This window comes from Podarcis gaigeae (assembly GCF_964106915.1).
Source record: "Podarcis gaigeae genome assembly, chromosome: 6".
Lineage (NCBI taxonomy): Eukaryota > Metazoa > Chordata > Lepidosauria > Squamata > Lacertidae > Podarcis > Podarcis gaigeae.
The window spans coordinates 31337567-31357468 of NC_139682.1; the positions used below are offsets into that span (position 1 = coordinate 31337567).

A 19902-nucleotide genomic window follows, 5' to 3' on the forward strand; every position below is an offset into this window, starting at 1 on the left:
TTCTAAAAGTCTGGTAGCTGTTCTCTTTGACATCTGGGGGGAGGGCGTTCCACAGGGCAGGTGCCACTACCGAGAAGACCCTCTGCCTGGTTCCCTGGGACAGCCAGAAGGCCCTCGGCGCTGAACCTCTATTTTGTTTCTGTGCAGTTTTCAGGATTGTGGCTCACTTGCCAGGATATCAGATTTTTCCAGCATTTAAAGTCTTAATGTTTTGTGTTTTGTACCTGGCGAAATGCAATGCTTCGCCCAGAGAGTGTATTCCCTTTGGTACAATGCAATGTGGTTATATAGGTGCTGCTCTGGCACTCGTCACGGTCCTCCGTGCATCAGTAGTGGTTTAGTTATGATGGCCACATGACCCAGAAAGCTGTCTGTGGACAAATGCTGGCTCCCTTGGCCTGAAAAGTGAGATGAGCGCCACACCCCATAGTTGCATTTGACTGGACTTAACTGTCCAGGGGTCCTTTACTTTTAAAGGGATATCTTAACAACATATCCACCAGCATCACTTTCCAGCAGCAGGAACTTCATTTGAGTTCTGCTTACAAGAAATCTAGATCTTAGCCAGTTTATTGTGCTGTCTTTGAAGAACAGTTAGTGTATTATATAGTTCATGTAGCAAATTAATTATGCTAATGATGCAAGGTACAATTTACCAAAAAAAAAGTCATGTAATTTGGGGAAAACATTTTTAAACAAAACAAATCACTGCAGAAGATTGTTTTCTATTTGAGCAGAGGAGGCATAAGTAAACAAAACAAAATAAGTAAACTCAGCAGGTCCCTGATCACTTTCTCTCCAGTACCTAATTAAAGTGAATGAGATTAACACCAAGAAAGGAGTTGACTTGCTGCAGAACAACATCAATCACTGCAACTCCCAGTTCAAGTAAGTGCATTCAGTTTCCTATATTCTCATTCCTCACAACGTTGCAATAAATTCTTGAGCATCCCAACAGTATTACATCATGAGCTTCTGTAGGAGAGCCTTATGATATTCATTTATTTTTCATTTATAGTGTGCGTGAGATCTCTCTCTCCACACATCTTTTTTTCATTCTGAACAGTCTTCTTTCCCCATAGCAGAGCTTTCCCACATTAAATTTTTACAACCCTTAAGCCTTGCCCTTAAGTATACGTCTGCGTTAAGTAACTTGTGTGATTGTGCCTGTGTGTTCAAGATGTGTGATACTGCGCTGCCCAACTTCACCCACGTTTGGTTCTGGCCCTGCTTGCTTATGAAATGTGGCCCCTTACAATTTTCCACTGCAGCCCCCAGACTCAAAAAAGGTCCCATCCCAGCCTTAAGGGAGTGCCAGAACATTCCAATCTGGATTAAGCCCTGGATTATGCAACCATTTTTGGAATACCTCCAAGGGACATTGTAGAGCTGGTAAAGGCTCAGAAAAGGGCAAGCAAAATGATTGAGGGGGTGGAGTGGCTCCCCTATGAGGAAAGGTTGCATTTTATATTTCTGATAAAAAGTGAGTATGAAGTGACGTGATGGAAGTTTATATAATTGTGCACGGAATGGATAATGTGGATAAAGTTTTTCTCTCTCATACCACTAACACTTGTTGTTGTCCAACCAAGTTGAATGTTGGAAGATTCAGGACAGATTAAAGAATCCCCTTTTCTGCGCAGTGCATAGTTAAACTATGGAACTCACTCGCACAGGAGGCAGTGATGGCTACCAACTCAGAATGTGTTAAAAGAGGATTATACAAATCCATGGAGGATAAAGGGTGTCAGTGGCTACTAGCTATGATGGCTGTGCTTTGCCTCTGGGTTGGGAACTGGGAATATCCTTTTTCTACTTGTGTTCCACAATGTTTTTCTGACAGTTTTTTCCAGGCATGTTTAAAGGCAACAGAGAAGCACAAACAGTTTATAGAGAATCTTACTCCTGAGCTTCAGAGTGTGAGTATGCTTCATCAGTTTCAGAGGGTTGTGTTCGACTAACATTTGCTGAGAGCAGACTTTGCTGAAATTAATGGCCGTGACTAACTTAGGTCCATTAATTTCAGTGTGTCTAGTCTGAGTAAACATTAGTTGAATACAGCAGCACTAGAGAATATGTCAGGGCTCCTCCAGACGATCGGTTGATTCCTCATTCATCCATAGGTAGTGGAGCATTTGTTCTGTGTGGGGTTTTTTAACAGGGTAGTTAAAAGGCAATGAACATCCATCCTGATTTGCTTGTTGAGTGTTTAGATGTCTTCCTGTTATAATCAGTCATTCATCCCATACTTTTCTATGCATTTCCACATCACTTTCAAAACTACAAAAACTCTGTTGGCTTTTAAGTTGATTTCTTGTGTTGGGGTGACAGAGCACTTCAATCCACTTTAATTGTGCAAACTTTAAGTTCCAATATGCACCTGAGTCATTTGGACAAACTGCTGATGGTTTGGAGCACCCTGAGATTTTGAATGGTCATTTTTTTGTATCATTCTCAGATCACTTTTCATTGTAGCATGATACTTTTTATTCTAAGGTACTAAGGCTGCAATTCTATGCATGCTTACTGGGATAAAGTCACAGTAGACCCTTACTGTAGGGCTGCAATACTATACAGTACACACTTTCCCTGAAGTAAGTCACATTGAACTCAGTGGAGCTTACTTCTGAGTAGACAGGTAAATGATTGTGCTCTAAAAGATTTATATCCTGCCTTTCTTTCATTAAAAAGGATCTAAGCTGGCTAACAGAATTAAATGAAAGCAACCAAAAACTCAAAAGCTATCTAAAAATCAGAACATAATCAGATCATAAAAGCTACAGCAGGAGAATAGGCAAATGTTATGTATTTCCCCCTTCACAATAATATTGTCACCATGTCTACTGCTTTTAAGGCATAGTATAATATCATTGAACTAAAACTAATAAAACAGCAATATTATAAACACATAAAAGGAAATAAAACAGAAAATGAGAGGATTCAAACATGTAAAACAGGTTCCAATGTTATGAGCCAGGAAAAGGCAAAAAGGCAGACAAGACTTCTGAAACAATTGATGGTTGCTGCTCCATGTATGACAGAAGAAGAGGCATTATACAGTGCAGGAGGAGAAGCAGAAAATACCCATTGTCAGGTTCACTGCCCTGTGTTATTCTGTACAGGTGCAGAGGACACAACTATTATTAATACAAAATGCATATCTTGTTTTTTCAACTGCACTGGTTCCTGTCAGCCATGTGGAGCCACAGAAGAGCACTATAATAGTGTGACAGAACTGGATGTGGACTAAAAGTCCAGGCACATGAAAATCTAAGCAGGGACTTGTGCAAGTGGTGATCAGCCTTAGTTACTTTTAGTCTTTGTAAGTGTGGGAAGCCTATGGCCCTCCAAATGATATTGGTGTTAGACAATAGCTCCCATTGGGAGTGACCATTGACCAAGCTGGCTGGGAACTGTTTTGGGAATTGGAGGGCCACGGCCTCCCCATCTCTGCAGTATACATAGCAGAGTTACTCAGTGCAGAATGTAAAAACAGGAAGGAAATGCCTACTGAAGGGATTTAGCAGCAGCAGCAGCAGATGGAAGAACTCCCTTGCTTGATGGAATGTTTGTTGCGCTGCCCTTTCAGATGAAGGCCAAGCAGGATGAGGAGAAGAAGCAGTTGTGCTCTCTTCGCGATCAGCTGAAAGCAGCGCTGCAGCTGGAGCCCAAAGAGGTAAAACTGGTGAGGGAGCACCTCCTTTTGCCTAGGAATAGGGATGGATGAATTAGCTAATTTGGTTTCCCTTAGTTCCACATTGTTTCAGTCTTAAGTTCAGTTTCCTCATCAGTGTGATTAAAAAAAAAAGGACTCAAAAATCTTCATGCAATTTTGTGCACATTTCTCCTAATATACATATTTTGTATGCATCGTGGCCATTGATATGGATTTGGGCAAGTCATTTTCCCCAATATGTATTTTTCCATGTTACTTTCACTAATAAGCTCATTTTGTGTGCGCGCTTTCCCTTAATATGTGCAGTTCTGTGTATCTTGTTTGGTTTGAGATCCGCATTGCAAAATTTGGACAGATTTTGAGAGATATCTGTGTTTCAGTTTCCATCTTGGTTCAGAATGTGCAAATTGGGTGGGTTTACATTAAAATTCTAGTGTGCTGGAGTCAGAAAATAAGGAACTCTATTTCACAAATGTTTTTGGTGAATGTGAACAGAGGTTTGGAATAATTGTAAGGGCATGAAGCTTGGATTTTTGAACCCTGGGCCAATATTAGATTTGTACTTGAGAAAAACTACAAAGTGCTGCAAACCTGTTCTGTTTCCCAACAGAATTCTGTTAGCAAGCCATTGAGATACAGCATGCACCAGTTACAGGGAAATAAGCAGTATGGCACAGAGAGATCTGGGAGTCTCTTTAAGAAAAGTGATGGGTAAGTGAAACCACTTCAGATCTGGCAACTGCAAATATATTTTATGAGCTCAGTTTACAGCAACAAAATCATAAGAAGAGCCTGCTGAATCAGGCTAATGGTTCATGTAAGTCCAGTTCTCACAGTGGCAGACCAGATGCTTAAGGGAAGCCTGCAAGCAGAACCTGAACTCAGCAGCATTCTCCACACTCATAGGTCTGGTTCACACATCACATTAAACCAAAGTTTAAAGCAGCCAATGGGTTGATGTGGATGCACAGTGTGTTGGGACATGCTGCTGAAAAGTTCTGCCTACTCCTCTTGCACCCATGCTGTTACCACTCTGCCAGGAAAGAAGCCAGAGTTTGGCTTGTTGTGATATTTAAACCTGGGCTCATGATTTTTCTCCTCTAAACAGACCATGAGTAGCAAGCCAAAAACAAGCCTTAGTTTCACTGCTCATGGTTTGTTTGGAGAGAAGCAAACCACAAACCTGGATTTGGGCAGCATGCCAAAACAGACTCTGGCTTGCTTCCCAGCAGTGGTAGTGAAAGAGTAGAGAAGTGTCTACCCTTCCAGCAGCATGCACCAGCACACCATGTGCTCACATTAAACCATTGTTTGTTTGTTTGTTTTAACTATGATTTAATGTGACATGTGAACCAAATCATTCTTCAGGCTTGCCCTGGAAAGATTTTATATGGCACGGCAGACTATAAATAAACAAAACAAAGAAACAAGCAACTACCGAACGAGCCAAACTTCAGTGGATGAAATTTCTCATCATGCATTTCCATGTTGAGAAGAGGGACATGTGGTGCTGAATTCCTGCTTGTTATGCTGCTGGTGAAAGGTCTATGCCTTACCCTCACAAAAATTGGCAGACTGAGTTGTGTCATGTTTATATGTAACCCAATGTCATTTTAGAAATATCCTATGTGGTTGTAACAAGGGCTAAGTAAGAGATGTGATGTTGCCACTAAGATGCTTGTTCAAGTGAGTCTTCCGGGGAGACTTTTGTGAGTGTAAGAGGGGAAAACAACAGTAGACACTCCTCCCATGAACTTCTGTAAATTAATTTAGGATGACAGCCATCGTGTTTATTTCCATCATGCCCTTTGGTGATGCACTTACCCTAGTGAAGTGGTTGGAATTAGTATTTGACAGGTTGGGTCTCCCACCTGAGACTTTCTGTTTAATGTAATGTTACCTTTAACTTTCAGCTTAAGAAAGGTCTGGCAGAAGAGAAAATGCACAGTCAGGTATGGCTACCTGACCATCTCACACAGCACGGTAGGCATCATGCTTCGTCTTAGAACCTGTTCAGTGTAGATGGATTAGAGAATAAGCTTCTTCAGAAACCAGTTACGTACAATAACTTTATTAGGGTATTTCCAAAGCTCACCTTCCCTACAAAAGTGAAACAGGAAGTATCCCTTTAAAAGAAGTACTTGTTATCCCAGGGGTCAGGAGTGAGTTTTTCCTGGTTCTGGACAATGTTTGCTGTTGCTCTTCATACCCCAGTGTTTGGTCTAGTGGTGATTAGAATGATGAGTGTGTAGTGGAGATCCACCTGATTTCTGTTTCGTATGTGCATAATCCACATTGTATGCAGGTTGTGCAGCTGGACAGTGTTGAAACTGACTTACAATATTCTTTTCTTTTTCATCACCTAGCTAAATCGCACTCCAGTCAAGCTGAATTTGCTCACTTGCCAAGTGAAGCCAAACGTGGATGACAGGAAGTGCTTTGATCTTATTTCACGTAAGTCCTCATTTTCTGAGGAAGCATTTCAAAGAGCACCCTTTTTCTATAGTGCTTCATAGGAAAAGTACAGGTGAAGAGGGGTTTTTTTGTAGGAGTCCGGGGAGGGAATGCATCTTAAACCTTACCTTATCCTTGAATTTCATTCCTTTCTCACTGGGTGACCTTGGCTAGCCATTGGCCTCATTTATACATAATGTAAGCCTAATCATGGTTTAGTGAGAATAAGCAAACATGCAGGTCCCCAGAGCATTTTGTTCCTCCCCAGCTGTGCTGCAGTTGTGCAACCTAGGCCAAGCCATGGCTCATGTTTCATCACCTCCTAATTAACCATGAGTGGTAAATCAAAAACAAACCTTGGTTTACAGCTCATGGTTTGTTGGGAGATTCCGTGGGATCATTTTGTGTTCTGATAATATTTCTAAAACAAATTTTCTTTCTCTCTCTCTCTCTCTCTCTCTGTGTGTGTGTGTTTATATCAGATAACCGAACATACCACTTTCTAGCAGAGGACGAACAGGAATGTACCATGTAAGTATTGGGGAGGAGGGATGGAGCCCTTAAGACCTGTGTGGATTGAAAAAGTGCAACAGGTGACACTTCTCCTATGTTTATTGTTTTCTCATGTTAGGGGAAAGCCCCAACCATTTGATCTATTAACAGGGCTTTGAGCAGAACTACACATTATGCATGGTTCTGTTATTCTTCCTGTAGACTTTAAAAAAACAAAAAAACAAAATATACTGAGACTGAATTTGAAGGGGGAGGCTGACCTCCATCACATTAAACCTACAGAATTTACAAGGATATATGAGTGCCTGCATCCCCCAGCTGCAGGAATGGGGCACCTGAGGCCCTCCAGATGTTGTTGGACACCAACTTCCATTAGCCCCATCCAGCACAGTCAGTGGTCAGGAATGATGGGAACTGCAGTCTCCTGCTATAGTGGCCCAGGTGCAGGTGGGACCTCTGCTTATGGGTCCAGCATCTTCCATCTTAGCAAAGTGTCCTAACAACATCATAGTGTGGTTTGAAGTGCCATCTTCAAGCTCATCTGTTGCCTTGCATCCCTTTGCTTAAGGAAGTGGCATGCATGGGGAAGGTATTTACTTTGGATTCCTTACAGATTGTGGCTTCGATTTACTTCCACTTGCAGCCATGCATGCACTCCACAGTACAGAGGCCTAGGCCGACTGAAAGGGTGAGGAAGTTCAGTTTATCTGACAGCAGTTTCCTTCTGCCTTGCAGATGGGTCTCTGTCCTCAGCAATAGTAAAGAAGAGGCTCTCAATGTGGCATTCAAGCAAGCACAAGGCAGGGAAGAGTGCAGCATGGACGACCTGACTGGAGCTATCATCAAGGAGATAAAGCGCATGCCAGGAAACAGCATGTGCTGTGACTGCTCAGCATCAGGTGCAAAAGGAGACAGCTGAACTACTTCCCATTTTGACCCTGAATGGCTGGGGCAGGTTCTACAAAGGGGGATGCATTGGGATACCCAATCTCAGTGATCACGAGCAGAAGGAGGACTTATGCTATGACCAGATCATGTCACTATTGAGGACTGTCATTGTCTGAGGACTATCCCTGCCTCAGGGTCTGGTCAATGCCAGTTCAATGATTCATAAGACCACTGCCATCCAATTGTCCTGGCAAGAGACTTTGTTGGACATGGCTGATGGGTCTCTTTTGCCACTGCTTGTCCGCCAGGTTTCTCTTTCCCACAGCAACCCAGGGCATGTGGGCGGGGGATGGGGAGGTTGCAGTGATTTTTAGGAAGTCATTAGTTTTCACTAAGCATCCTATTATTTCATTTCATTTTTATGTGTTTGAAGCTTTGAAGATAATTGTGAAAGTGTGAAGATTTCTTACCATACTGTCCATCACCTTCAGCAAGGTGACAATACCTGTTTTATTCTTGCTTACTCCGCACAGACCCAGCTTGGCTCTCCATTAATTTGGGAATCCTGATTTGCATTGAATGCTCTGGCATTCACCGAGAGATGGGTGTCCATCATTCCCGTATTCAGTCAGTAGCCTTGGACAAACTGGCAACCTCAGAGCTTCTGGTAAGGGTGTTTCTTACTGTGTTCTGCACTACTACAACCACCTTCCATTCAAAGTTCATGATGGCATTTCCCCTTCCAAGTACAACTGATTCACCTCTTTAATAAGCTCTGTTTTGGTTCCAACATTCCTTCGGTGATTATGCTGTTTTCCTCTCTACCCCAATTATTTTGCAGTCTGCCACATTCTGTGATGTTACCATGGTTTCACCTTGCCTGCTAACCCAGACCATACATTTAAAGCACATAGCTTCCCCTCAGAGAATCTTGGGAACTGTAGTTTGCCACTCACAAAGCTACAATTCCCAGCAGCCTTGACAAACTTCATTTTTCAGGATTCTTTGGGGGGCATCATGGGGTTTAAATGCATAGTGTGTACACACACACACACACAGTGTCTGTGTCTGTTGTTACTTTCCTCCTTACTCCTTCCTTTACATTTAAGCTAAGCAAGGCATAAATAACACAGAGGTACTACTCAAATGTTGCCATAGTTCAACATTTCTCCTACTCTAACCTGATTTTCTCTGTCATAAGACCCATCCAGGATGCAGCTTGTGGGTAAGCACATGCTTGGCATTGACGTAGCTATATTTTTATTTCCTGTTGTGTGTTAAATTACATCTTATTTGTTTTGCAGTTGGCAAAGAATATTGGAAACACACAGTTTAATGACATTGTTGAAGCCAATCTTCCCAGCGCATCTCTAAAGCCTTCTACTGATAGTGCAATGTAAATAATCTTAATTCTGTTTTTGTTTTGTTTTTATTCTGGTGAGTGGGAAAGAGTGTTGGGGAGTGTGCAGTGGGAGAAGCACAAACATTTCAGACATTACACCGCAAGCCAAATGTCAAAACAAAACAAATTTTGGTGACACCCATTTATTTATTGTCTATAATTGATTGTGGCAAGAACTTTCAAAGAGGGTTTATTACAGCCAGTGCATTAAGTGGTTATATTGTGAGAGATGGCAACTATGGAATCTATTAAAATAGATATTTTATACTTTGTTGGTATACTTTGGTCAGACCCAATGACTCATCAAGTCCATAATCCAGTTGAGAAATGTAAAAGCAGGGAACGAAGGCAAAAGTCCTACCTCTCTGTTTGCAAGGTCCTACTGTCAATGTTATTAGAGTGCATTCTTAGATATGTAGGAGAAGATAGCAGATAGACAATAAGGCAGCATGGTGTCACTATAGGTAGATTTTGCCTGACTAATTTATAGGAATATCTTGTACTACTTGTGACATAATATCTTACAAATGATGTGGGTTAAATTAGTAGAGAGTGAATGTGTAATAAGGACTTGGGCTTAACACTTGAGGACTTGGGCTTTAGAGATTGTCTGGACACAGACTTTCCTCCACTGCTGTTTTGATGTAGAGAGCCAGGTATATAGGAAGATCCCTGGTAAAATCCTGGTAGTTTTTTAGCCTACCCTGCCCCCAACCCCTGTTAAACATAGGAACCCTGTTGTGTAGTTGTAGTAGTAGTAAATGCTTTTTTCTGGGGGGTACTCAAGGGTACGTAGGTTTTTGCAGGGCAGAAAGAAAGAGTGCTCAGAAACAGAGTTTTAAAGTGTGGACCATGATGAGAAAGCACAGAGGACAGTTAAGTATAGTCAAAACAAAAAAATTCCTTCCAGTAGCACCTTAAAGACCAACTAAGTTAGTTCTTGGTATGAGCTTTCGTGTGCATGCACACTTCTTCAGTATAGATAAGCCCTAAAACAAGACTATTAAAACAGCACATTTAAAAGAGCTGAAACAGCAATTAAAACAATTAAAGCAGGAGGTTTAAAGCAGAAGATCAAATAAATGCTTGTCTAAACAGGTGTGACTTCAAAAACCAGCAGCATGCCAATACTGATGGGCCTCTCTTGTATTTCAGCAAGGTCAGCGTTCTCAATGACACTAGTGAAAAAACCTGTCTCTGTGTTACCGTAAGCCAATAATAATTAGGCTAAGGAAAAAGAAGCCAGGTTTCATATGTTAAACTTAATTCCCTTATCGGAGAACACTTTAAAACAATGATTTATTTTCTGCTTCTGAAAGGGCAAGGTGTGAGATGTTTTACATAAAATATAAAGCATATCCTAAACTGGTCCTTACCAGCTTTGTCAAGTGATAAGAGCACCTTGACTTTGGAGTACTAGAACAGGGTTGAAGATTTCTAAGATAAGAAAGCCAGAGCCATCGGTCTGTATGACCTTCTGATCCTCTACCTCTATGGATCTGCAGGTATGACATTTGGCACTCCACAGAGAAAAATTCTGGAAAAAATTGCCACCCAAAGCTGTGATTAGAGGCAAAAAGCAATGTGATGGAGAGCCGGAACAGGGAGTGGGAAAGAAAAGAATAGGTTGCCTCTAGACTGTCAATGTTTTGGAGGAGGAATTCTAGCACATTTCAGGAATATAGGTTTGCACAGTTAAAGTGGATCGTAGCAGTCTGTCACAATGACTCCATTTATTTATTTTTTGTTTGTTCAAGAAAACATATTTTTGCAGTTAGGAAAGTGACAGGGAAATGAACTAAGATGTGTGGGATGAACAAATTATAAACAGGAAGATCTATAATTGCCGTGTCAGCAAATCAGGACAAATTCAACATGAATGCATTGTTGTATAACCACCCTGCAAACAAATCAGAACAAATGCTCAATAGAGGTCAGGCATAGCCTAAATTCCGTGTAGGTTTTGTGTAAGCAAATCATGATGAATGCTCAGTAAATAGGTCATCTGGTGAAGCCCATAGTCTCTACCCATAGACTGAAGCTCTGAACTTTTGCTCCTTGTTGACTTAGAGGCTAATCTTGACATCGGCTTTTCTGCTGGCTTTGCATCAAAATGCCCCATCAGAGCCATGGTTTCCAATTTGTGCTTTGCACCATTACAGGGCTCTCCGGAAGGATTTTATCATCTCCAAGTATGTTGATAGGAAGTATGTTGCTCGGAGGACCACAGAGAGCCCAGCTGCCAGGCTCAAGGATCTGCAGGATGCTGTCAAAGACAAGGATATATTTATCTTGCTTCAGGCATATGCTGAAAAGGTGGATTTAAATCAGGCCCTTCTGGACTACAGGCAGGTGAGGCTTCTGCTGCCCCAAAGAGCTGACAAGCACACCTACACTTTAGCAGAGATAACACCAATGTTGCAGGAGGAAAGCAGCACACACAGTCCAACCAGAACAGGTTTTATTGAACCCTGTAAGAAGGTATTTGCGCCTAGGCTATACACTAAGGAGATTCATAAACTCTGAGTCACTGAATAGCATTGCTTTAGTTATTTGGCTGTTTCTCCAAGGCCTTTTGCTTGCATAATAAAGCACACAGTTGTTTCCTCTTCATTATTTTTTACTCAGCATTTGGCACCCAGGGTCATATTCCCCTTTGCCTCTGTGTATTCTATGTACTTCTCCCATTGCCTCTTGCATTTCATATACAGTATTGCCTCCCTTCCCCCCCTTTTTTTTAAAAAAAAAAAAACCCTGTCAGGGAGAAATAATGGCAGATCCACTGTACTTTATTTATTTAATGGTTATTTAGATTATATTTTTGGATATTGCTGTTGAACTGTCTTGAGTTGCCTGCATAATTTGCAGCGTATAAACATTTTAACACATAGCATGTAGTTTAGCTCGAAGTTTATGTCAGGAACTGATTACAAAATGCAATTAAGAGCTTGCCTAAGCCTTCCCCTGAAGTTTTTAGAGCGATATGAATGCCATCAGGAAGTGATTTCCTTGATGCTAAAAAGCAATGGCTAGGACTTTTCAATAAGCAAAGAAAGCAGCAAAACATAGTTGCACAATCACTTTGTCTTCTTCTTTTTCTTTGTTTAAAGGAGCCAGGCGAGACACTTCTCCATCTGGCGGTTCTAGTATGTGACCGAACATCTTTGCATATTGTAGATTTTCTGGTGCAGAATAGGTAAGCTGACTCCCTAGGCCTCATGATAAATTGAGGCAAGACCTACTATTGAGGGGTTTTGTTTTGGGATTATTATTGTTATTGTTATTGTTATTATTTGCAACAACAGAAAAGTCCTGAATGAGAGTAGGAAGACACACACTCTATTTCCTTGCAAAAAGGCTTCTGCATTGTTTGGGGAGGAAGGGAAGCTACTTGGACTTGAAGAAGTGTTGTCTCTTTGGGCTCTTCTGAAGTTTTCTTCAGCCCCCTCTCCCTGCCCCATTATTATTATTTTTAAAGCACTCTCTCCATTGAGTTGGAAAAGATATTAAAGTTCTCTCTATGGTGTTTGAACTAGACTGGCATGTTCCTTCATGTAAATCATCATCAGGCTGAGCATGTCATCCAGTGCTGAGCATGCATGTGTGAATTTGTGCCTGGTGTGTGCCAAAAGGCATTCTCTATATGTTACATGCTGTTGTGCTATCTTCTGAGTCTCCAGCCCTGAAAATGATGCTGACAATTATATGCATGTGTTTGAATTTGGTCATGTTAATTAGAAGATTGAGTCCCTGGACAAAAACAGAATTTAATTCTTGGAGAGCTGGATCAGCTGTGTGTGTGCTTAATATGTGTGTATGTAATGGCACTTATCAACACCTGGGGAGGGGCGGTGATGGCAACACTAACTCCCTCGGCTAATGAGGAAATGAAATGTTGGAGAGAACAGAGTGATGTCAATTGCAGCTGTTGAAGCTGTGGCAGTACAGTGGTACCTGTGGTTACGAACTTAATTCATTCTGGAGGTCTGTTCTTAACCTGAAACCGTTCTTAACTTGAGGTACCACTTTAGCTAATGGGGCCTCCCGCTGTCACCACACCACCGCCGTGCGATTTATGTTCTCATCCTGAGGTAAAGTTCTTAACCTGAGGTACTACTTCCGAGTTAGCAGAGTCTGTAACCCAAAGTGTTTGTAACCCAAGGTGTTTGTAACCCGAGGTACCACTGTAATGGCAAGGTCCAGGTATATCTATTCCTCTTCCAGTTCTCAGCAGTATTTAATTGCATAACCCAAGACTTGCTCCCCATATTCAAGCCATACTCCATTGCATTGCTTAGATTCACTGACTGTATATATTGTCAAAAATGTACATTTATCTGGAGTGTGAATGTTAGTAAGGGGGAGTTATTGGTAGATAGATTCCAGTACTTGGTTAATTAAGCCATCAAAGAAATGAAGTATTCTATAAATGGGAAACAGTCTGCCTGGCTAATAATTGTCTCTCATCCAGTGGGAGCCTGGTGAAGCAGACCTCTAAAGGCAACACCCCACTTCATTACTGCAGCCTTCACAATAAACCTGAATGCATAAAACTCCTTCTACGGGCCAGAGCCAACATCACAATCAGTAAGTGGTTTCCAAACAAAAATTATTGTTTGAGTTAGGAGGGGAAATAACTGCTTACTTGTCACAGACTGGTTGGATGCAGAGGAATGGGGGGGGGGACCTGCTGGGGAACCCACCAAGGGAAGAAGGCTCAGAGCCCAGGGATTGGTGACACTGAGTGGTCAGAGGGAGAAGCCCTGGAAGGAAGAGGTGTCAGAGGTTGAAGGGGCAACAGGGCTTAGTGAGTTAGGAGAGTCTGTGGCAGAGAGAATCAAGGACCAGAGGCAGAAGCTAAAGCAGGTGAGTGGGAGAAGGGAGATCACGAGGCAGAGATGAATCAGGATAGTGAAGAGTCATGCAATGTCTCCCCCTCCTGCTGTGACAAGCTCCCCTCATTTCTCCCACACACATTTCCTCCTAATATATGCATTCTTGTAAACATTGTTTGGTTGGAGAACTGAGTTAAAAAATTCAGCTAAATGTAAAATTTGACATGTTTCAGTTCCCATATTCTTTTGGAAAGTGTCAATTTGAAAGATTCAGCTTTATATGTGAACTGAATCAAATTTCTCCCCCGTCCCTAAAAGTATGATGATATCAATAGAGCTTAGTCTGTTGCTCTCATTATTACTCATTTGGTGTCATCTGATATTTCTTAACAGCGAATGAAGCTGGAGAGACAGCCCTCGATATTGCTAGGCAAATGAATCACGATGTGTGTGAAAATCTGGTAAGAAATGAGAGGTTTATCTCTGCTTTGCCACTATAGGAAAGTAATGAGCTTGAGAAGTACTGTATTTTTCACTCTATAACACGCACCCGACCATAACACGCACATGGTTTTTAGAGGAGGAAAACAAGGAAAAAAATATTCTAAACGAAACAGTGGATGTATGATTTTTGTGGTTCATGCTGTGGCCACAGACATGTGATCTGACGGTGAGTTTGGGGTAGCCCAATGCAACAATCCTCAGGATCCATGTGGATCCATGCTTTGTAACCACGTTTTTGCACCACTGCGGCCCCAGGCAACAGTGGGTGCATGATTTTTTTGGTGCAAGCTGTAGCCATGGACATGCTATATGATCTGATGGTGAATTTGGGAATACCCAGTGCAAAAATCCTGAGGATCCATGTGAATCTGTGCTTTGTAACCACGTTTTAAGTGGGGAGGGAAGGGAAAACACACAAGGGACAAGGAACACGCGTGGGGTGGGTGGAGAAGGATGCTGTTAATAATGCAGAAGAGGGGTATAAGAGGAGAAGGCTCCTCTCCTCTCCCGCTTTGCTCCTTTAAAGCAAGCAGGCTCTCTGTCCCTCTCTCCTCCCCACTCAACCGCTCTTCTCCCGCTTTGCTGTTTCAAAGCGAGCCACGGAGGAGGGAAGGAAGGGGAACCATGGATCCTCTGCTCACGAGTGCAGCAGATCCCCCCGCCATCCATAGGCATTCGCTCCATAACACGCACGGACATTTCCCCTTACTTTCTAGGAGGAAAAAAGTGAGTGTTATGGTGCAAAAAATACGGTATGTAGAAAGGGCCATAGCTCAGTGATAGAGCATCATTTTTGCATGCAGAAGGTTCAGACTCTGGCATCTCCATATTGGACTGAATGAGGCCCCCGTCTGAAATGCAGATGAGCCTCTACCAGTCAGTGTAGGCAATACTGAGGCAGATTTACAAATGGTCTGACTTGGTGTAAGGCAGCTTCCTGTGTTCCTGTGTCTGGAATCTGGACATACCCAAATATTGAGCTCTTGGCAAAATTAAATATCTAGTGCTCTGTATTTTCAGGAGATTCAAATTACTATGAAACTATCATTGCCCATTGCTCCTATGCTTATTTTGTGTGCACACTCTCACTTGGTCTTTGCTGAAAACAAGGTTATCAGTTTACCTAGCACTTTAAAACTATACCCTGTAAAAGTAGTGCAGTTGTGTGAATTCACCTATGAAAATGAGAGAAGTTGGGAGACGGTAGCCACCAAGTTAGACATATTCCTCTTCTCCCAGGCCTTTGGCCAATTAAACAATCTATGGCCTTCTAAACTGGAAGGGGGTATTATTTTTGTTACTATGTTATATAGTTTTGGGTTTTTATATTGTAAACCACTCTGTGATCTTTGGATAAAGGCTGGTATAGAAATTAAATATATATATACCGTATTTTTCGCCCTATAAGACGCACTTTTTCCCCTACAAAAATGAAGGGGAAATGTGTGTGTGTCCTATGGGCCGAATGCAGGCTTTCCCTGAAGCCTGGAGAGCGAGGGGGGTCGGTGCGCACCGACCGCTCTCGCTCTCCAGGCTTCAGGAAGCTATCCACTAGCCGTGGGAGACCCAGCTCTCCCAAGGCTAGCGGAGACCTTGCCGGCACCCAGAAGCTTGGGGCGCGCTGAGCTCCGCTCGCCCCAAGCTTCGGGATTAGCGCAGCACTCCGCTAGCCGTGGGAGAGCCGCGCGGCTCTCCCAGGGCTAGCGGAGACCTTGCCGGCACCCAGAAGCTTGGGGCGCGCTGAGCTCCGCTCGCCCCAAGCTTCGGGATTAGCGCAGCGCTCTGCTAGACTTGGGAGAGCTGTGTGGCTCTCCCAGGGCTAGCGGAGACCTTGCCGGCACCCAGAAGCTTGGGGCGCGCTGAGCTCCGCACACCCCAAGCTTCGGGATTAGCACAGCGCTCCGCTAGCCTTGGGAGAGCTGCGCGGCTCTCCCAGAGCTAGCGGAGACCTTGCCAGCACCCAGAAGCTTGGGGCGCGCTGAGCTCCGCTCGCCCCAAGCTTTGGGCTTAGCGCAGGGCACCTGGGGGGGAAAAATAATTTTTTCCCCTTTATTTCCCTCCCAAAAAACTAGGTGTGTCCTATGGGCCGGTGCGTCCTATGGGGCGAAAAATACAGTATGTGTGTGTGTGTGTATATATATATATATATACGAAAGCAAATATATATATATATATATATATATATATATATATATATATATATTCCATTTAATCTTATACATTCACAACATCATTATCCACTTTATCACTTTGGCTCCTTAGAGCCTATATTGACTTTCTCCCTGTCCCCCGCCACCCGCCTCATGGCTTTCAAAATTAACCTTTATATAGACCTTGCCGGCACCCAGAAGCTTGGGGCGCACTGAGCTCCGCCTGCCCCAAGCTTCGGGATTAGCGCAGCGCTCCGCTAGCCTTGGGAGAGCTGCGCGGCTCTCCCAGAGCTAGCGGAGACCTTGCCAGCACCCAGAAGCTTCGGGCTTAGCGCAGGGCACCTGGGGGGGAAATAATTTTTTTCCCTTTATTTCCCTCCCAAAAAACTAGGTGCGTCCTATGGGCCGGTGCGTCCTATGGGGCGAAAAATACGGTATATATATGCAAAGCTTCTCTTCATTTGCATGTTGTAAACCTTTTTCTGCTTTAGTGAGAAACATGATTCTGTGTGAGTAGTTAAGGAAATGAGAGAAATACAGCCCCAATTCACCAACAATTTGGCAATTTGTGGTGTTGGGATAATAGCCCCCACTACCCCTTCTCTTCTGGGTGCTTTCAGATGGTTATTTATTGTGGGACGGCTGCTCATCATGGCTGCAAGTTGCAGTATCCACACAATGTCATTGGCATCAAAATGCCAGCCTGCATCCTGCCCTGCCCCTCTTTTAATTTGACTTTACCTTTTCCAGGGAAAATCTGATAAACTAAAAGAAAACAAACTGTTCCCAATGATCCATTTGTGATATCTCAGTGACCTGTTTACAATATTAAGCCTCCATATTCTGGAAGCACCTTTATGCTTTGGCAGTATGACTTCCCACTTCCCCACTGGAACTCTGGAATACAAAAGAGAGCAGCTAGGAGGACTCCAGCAAACTTAAAGTTTGCTTTGGAACTTTTCCAAACTATAATAAGAAAGAATGTGAAGAGATACGAGAGTGAGTGTCCTCTGTCTTGCAGCTATTGCAGGCTCAAAATGATCAGTTCAACATGCGAGCTCATGTGGAATATGAGTGGCGGCTGGGCCAAGAAGACATGTTTGAAAGCGACGATGATCTGGATGAGAAGGTAAGGTCCCAGCACTTTTGATCAGTTGTTTTGTGAGCTGGAGGTCTGCCCATTGCTTCCCATTTCTCAGCACCTTCCTAAAACACATTTGGTCGCTTAAAGTTGGGTGCCTCTTCCGGCAGGGAGTTTGTGAAAATAGCCAAAACCGAATGGATATTTCTGTAGTCATTGGATTATAGAATTGGCAGGATCCCAAGAATGATCCACTACTGGGGTTATTAATGTGAATCATTTTAATCAATTTATTCCAAGGCCACTCAAAGCCATTGATTTCAGCAGACTTGATTTTGTGCTAGGTTGCAACCCATGGGTTGTGGTCATTCCATTAGCCTGCACAAGGGAATAATCTTCCCTTTCCTCTCCCACTCACTGTTCTAGAACAGATCTGGGGAGGGCATAGGAGAGGGAGCAGGAGAGTGGGGTTGGAATCCTGTTGCATTAGTGGGGATCCTTGCACTTGCTTCTGTGCAACAAGGTAGTTGAATACAGGCCTGCATGTTTTAATCAAAGACTGCAGGGAGCTATTCACCACAGAGGAAAGTTCTTTATCATGCTCAAGACTGCAATTATTACTTTTTTTAAAAGGAGAGCTACATTATTATTATTATTATTATTATTATTATTATTATTATTAGGAAATAGAGCTGCAATTCTGTGCACACGTACTAGGCATTAAATGTGAATAAGGCTTCAGTCTCCACCATGAGGCACTTGCCTGAAGAAAAAAAGTTTGACAACTCATTTAAAAGGGCCATCACACAATTTAAGTGTTTCAAACTTAGATCCAAAATAGACAAGCATCTGGTTTCCACGATCAGGCACTGACTATAATTATTAGTTCTTATTTGAACAGGGACCTCGGAATTGTAAAAAATGAATACGTCTCAAGGAGAAGCCCTTCATCCATTTAGTCAACATGCATTGTGTGCATCCTGTCAGCTGGAACTTCCATGTTCAGAAGTAGTATACCAAACAACAGGGAACTGCTGTTGCCCTTTGTGACCTCTTGAAAGCGTCCTGGTGGCTGGAGGCTCTTGGAAGCAGAATACTAAATTAAATTGGGCTGCTGATCCAGCGATGCTGTTCTTGGGTAAGGTTTCTAGTATTTTATTCTGCTCTCTATTAACATGGTTTACATTTATTCGTTTCAGCTTAGTCCAGCGAAAAAAGATCGCTTTCATCGTCCTCAGAGCTGCTACAATCTGCCTGGAACAGCCGCTCAGTCATGGAAAAATCCAGCTGACTTCTCCAAGGGAGCCAGTCCACTATCCCCAGAGAAACTCCGTGAGCTATACGCTGTGCCACATGTTTCTGCCTCTAGACCCACTGTGGCAACATTGCCCCCTGCCTGTACAGGCCCACCGCTGCCACCGCGCAATGCACCTAAAGGTTAGACAGCATCGATAATGTCCTATTTCATCACTGCCTTTATAATAATTTAATAATAATAATAATTTATTATTTATACCCCGCCCATCTGGCTGAGTTTTCCCCAGCCACTCTGGGCGGCTCCCAATCAGTGTTAAAAACCGTACAGCATTACATATTAAAAACTTCAGAATTATAGTGCTATAACTGCACCATTCCTATGTTGGCTGATTCCCTGATGTACCATAAAGGTAAAGGAACCCCTCACCATTAGGTCCAGTCGTGGCCGACTCTGGGGTTGCAGTGCTCATCTCGCTTTATTGGCCGAGGGAGCCGGCGTACAGCTTCCGGGTCATATGGCCAGCATGACTAAGCCGCTTCTGGCAAACCAGAGCAGCACACGGAAACACCATTTACCTTCCCGCCGGAGTGGTACCTATTTATCTACTTGCACTTTGATGTGCTTTCGAACTGCTAGGTTGGCAGGAGCAGGGACTGAGCAACGGGAGCTCACCCCATCGCGGGGATTCGAACCGCCGACCTTCTGATCGGCAAGACTTGGGCTCTGTGGTTTAACCCACAGTGAATTACTGTACTCCCATTTTGCCTAGGTAGAGATGTTGGCTTCTGTCTCTCCACAATGTGCAAAGTGTACCCTACAGCTTTTTTGCAGGGGGGGGGGGCAAAAGTGCATTATTCATATCCACTTTTCACTCTGGTCAAGAATGTATTTTCATGGGGATTTTGGAGACCTAGAAGACAGGGAGGCAGAGGTTGATATCCTTTCTTTCACATACCTCTGTGGGTGTGAAGAAGATGTAACTGATTGCTACTTTCAAGTGTAAATACCGCCATGGTGAGCAGTGTCATGCATCTCCTATTTATATGCAAACTATACAATATATCTTAAATTTTGCACCTATGTATGGATGGCCAGCTCTTTTATTTTTAGGGCATGGGTGCAGAACTCATGGTTGTCCAGA

General features: G+C 43.0%; 1 protein-coding gene across 8 annotated transcripts in view; it reads left to right on the plus strand.

Moving 5' to 3' along the window:
- Positions 1–19902, plus strand: part of LOC310848031 (arf-GAP with SH3 domain, ANK repeat and PH domain-containing protein 1-like) — a 41134-nt gene that overhangs the window by 8402 nt on the left and 12830 nt on the right. For 5 of the 8 annotated variants that reach the window (XR_014566137.1, XM_083746513.1, XM_083746515.1 and 2 more), the window contains 16 exons: positions 803–888; positions 1844–1919; positions 3590–3685; positions 4287–4387; positions 5590–5659; positions 6043–6130; positions 6613–6661; positions 7379–7542; positions 8065–8198; positions 8836–8927; positions 11096–11285; positions 12044–12129; positions 13405–13520; positions 14162–14229; positions 17444–17551; positions 18703–18940. Coding sequence is in view for 6 of the 8 variants with exons in the window: in XM_083746513.1 (XP_083602639.1) it covers positions 803–888; positions 1844–1919; positions 3590–3685; positions 4287–4387; positions 5590–5659; positions 6043–6130; positions 6613–6661; positions 7379–7542; positions 8065–8198; positions 8836–8927; positions 11096–11285; positions 12044–12129; positions 13405–13520; positions 14162–14229; positions 17444–17551; positions 18703–18940 (1762 nt within the window). In the remaining 2 variants the exon portion in view is untranslated. The remainder of the gene's footprint in view (positions 1–802; positions 889–1843; positions 1920–3589; positions 3686–4286; positions 4388–5589; positions 5660–6042; positions 6131–6612; positions 6662–7378; positions 7543–8064; positions 8199–8835; positions 8928–11095; positions 11286–12043; positions 12130–13404; positions 13521–14161; positions 14230–17443; positions 17552–18702; positions 18941–19902) is intronic. The other 3 variants (XR_014566136.1, XM_083746517.1, XM_083746518.1) reach the window with 1 other exon arrangement.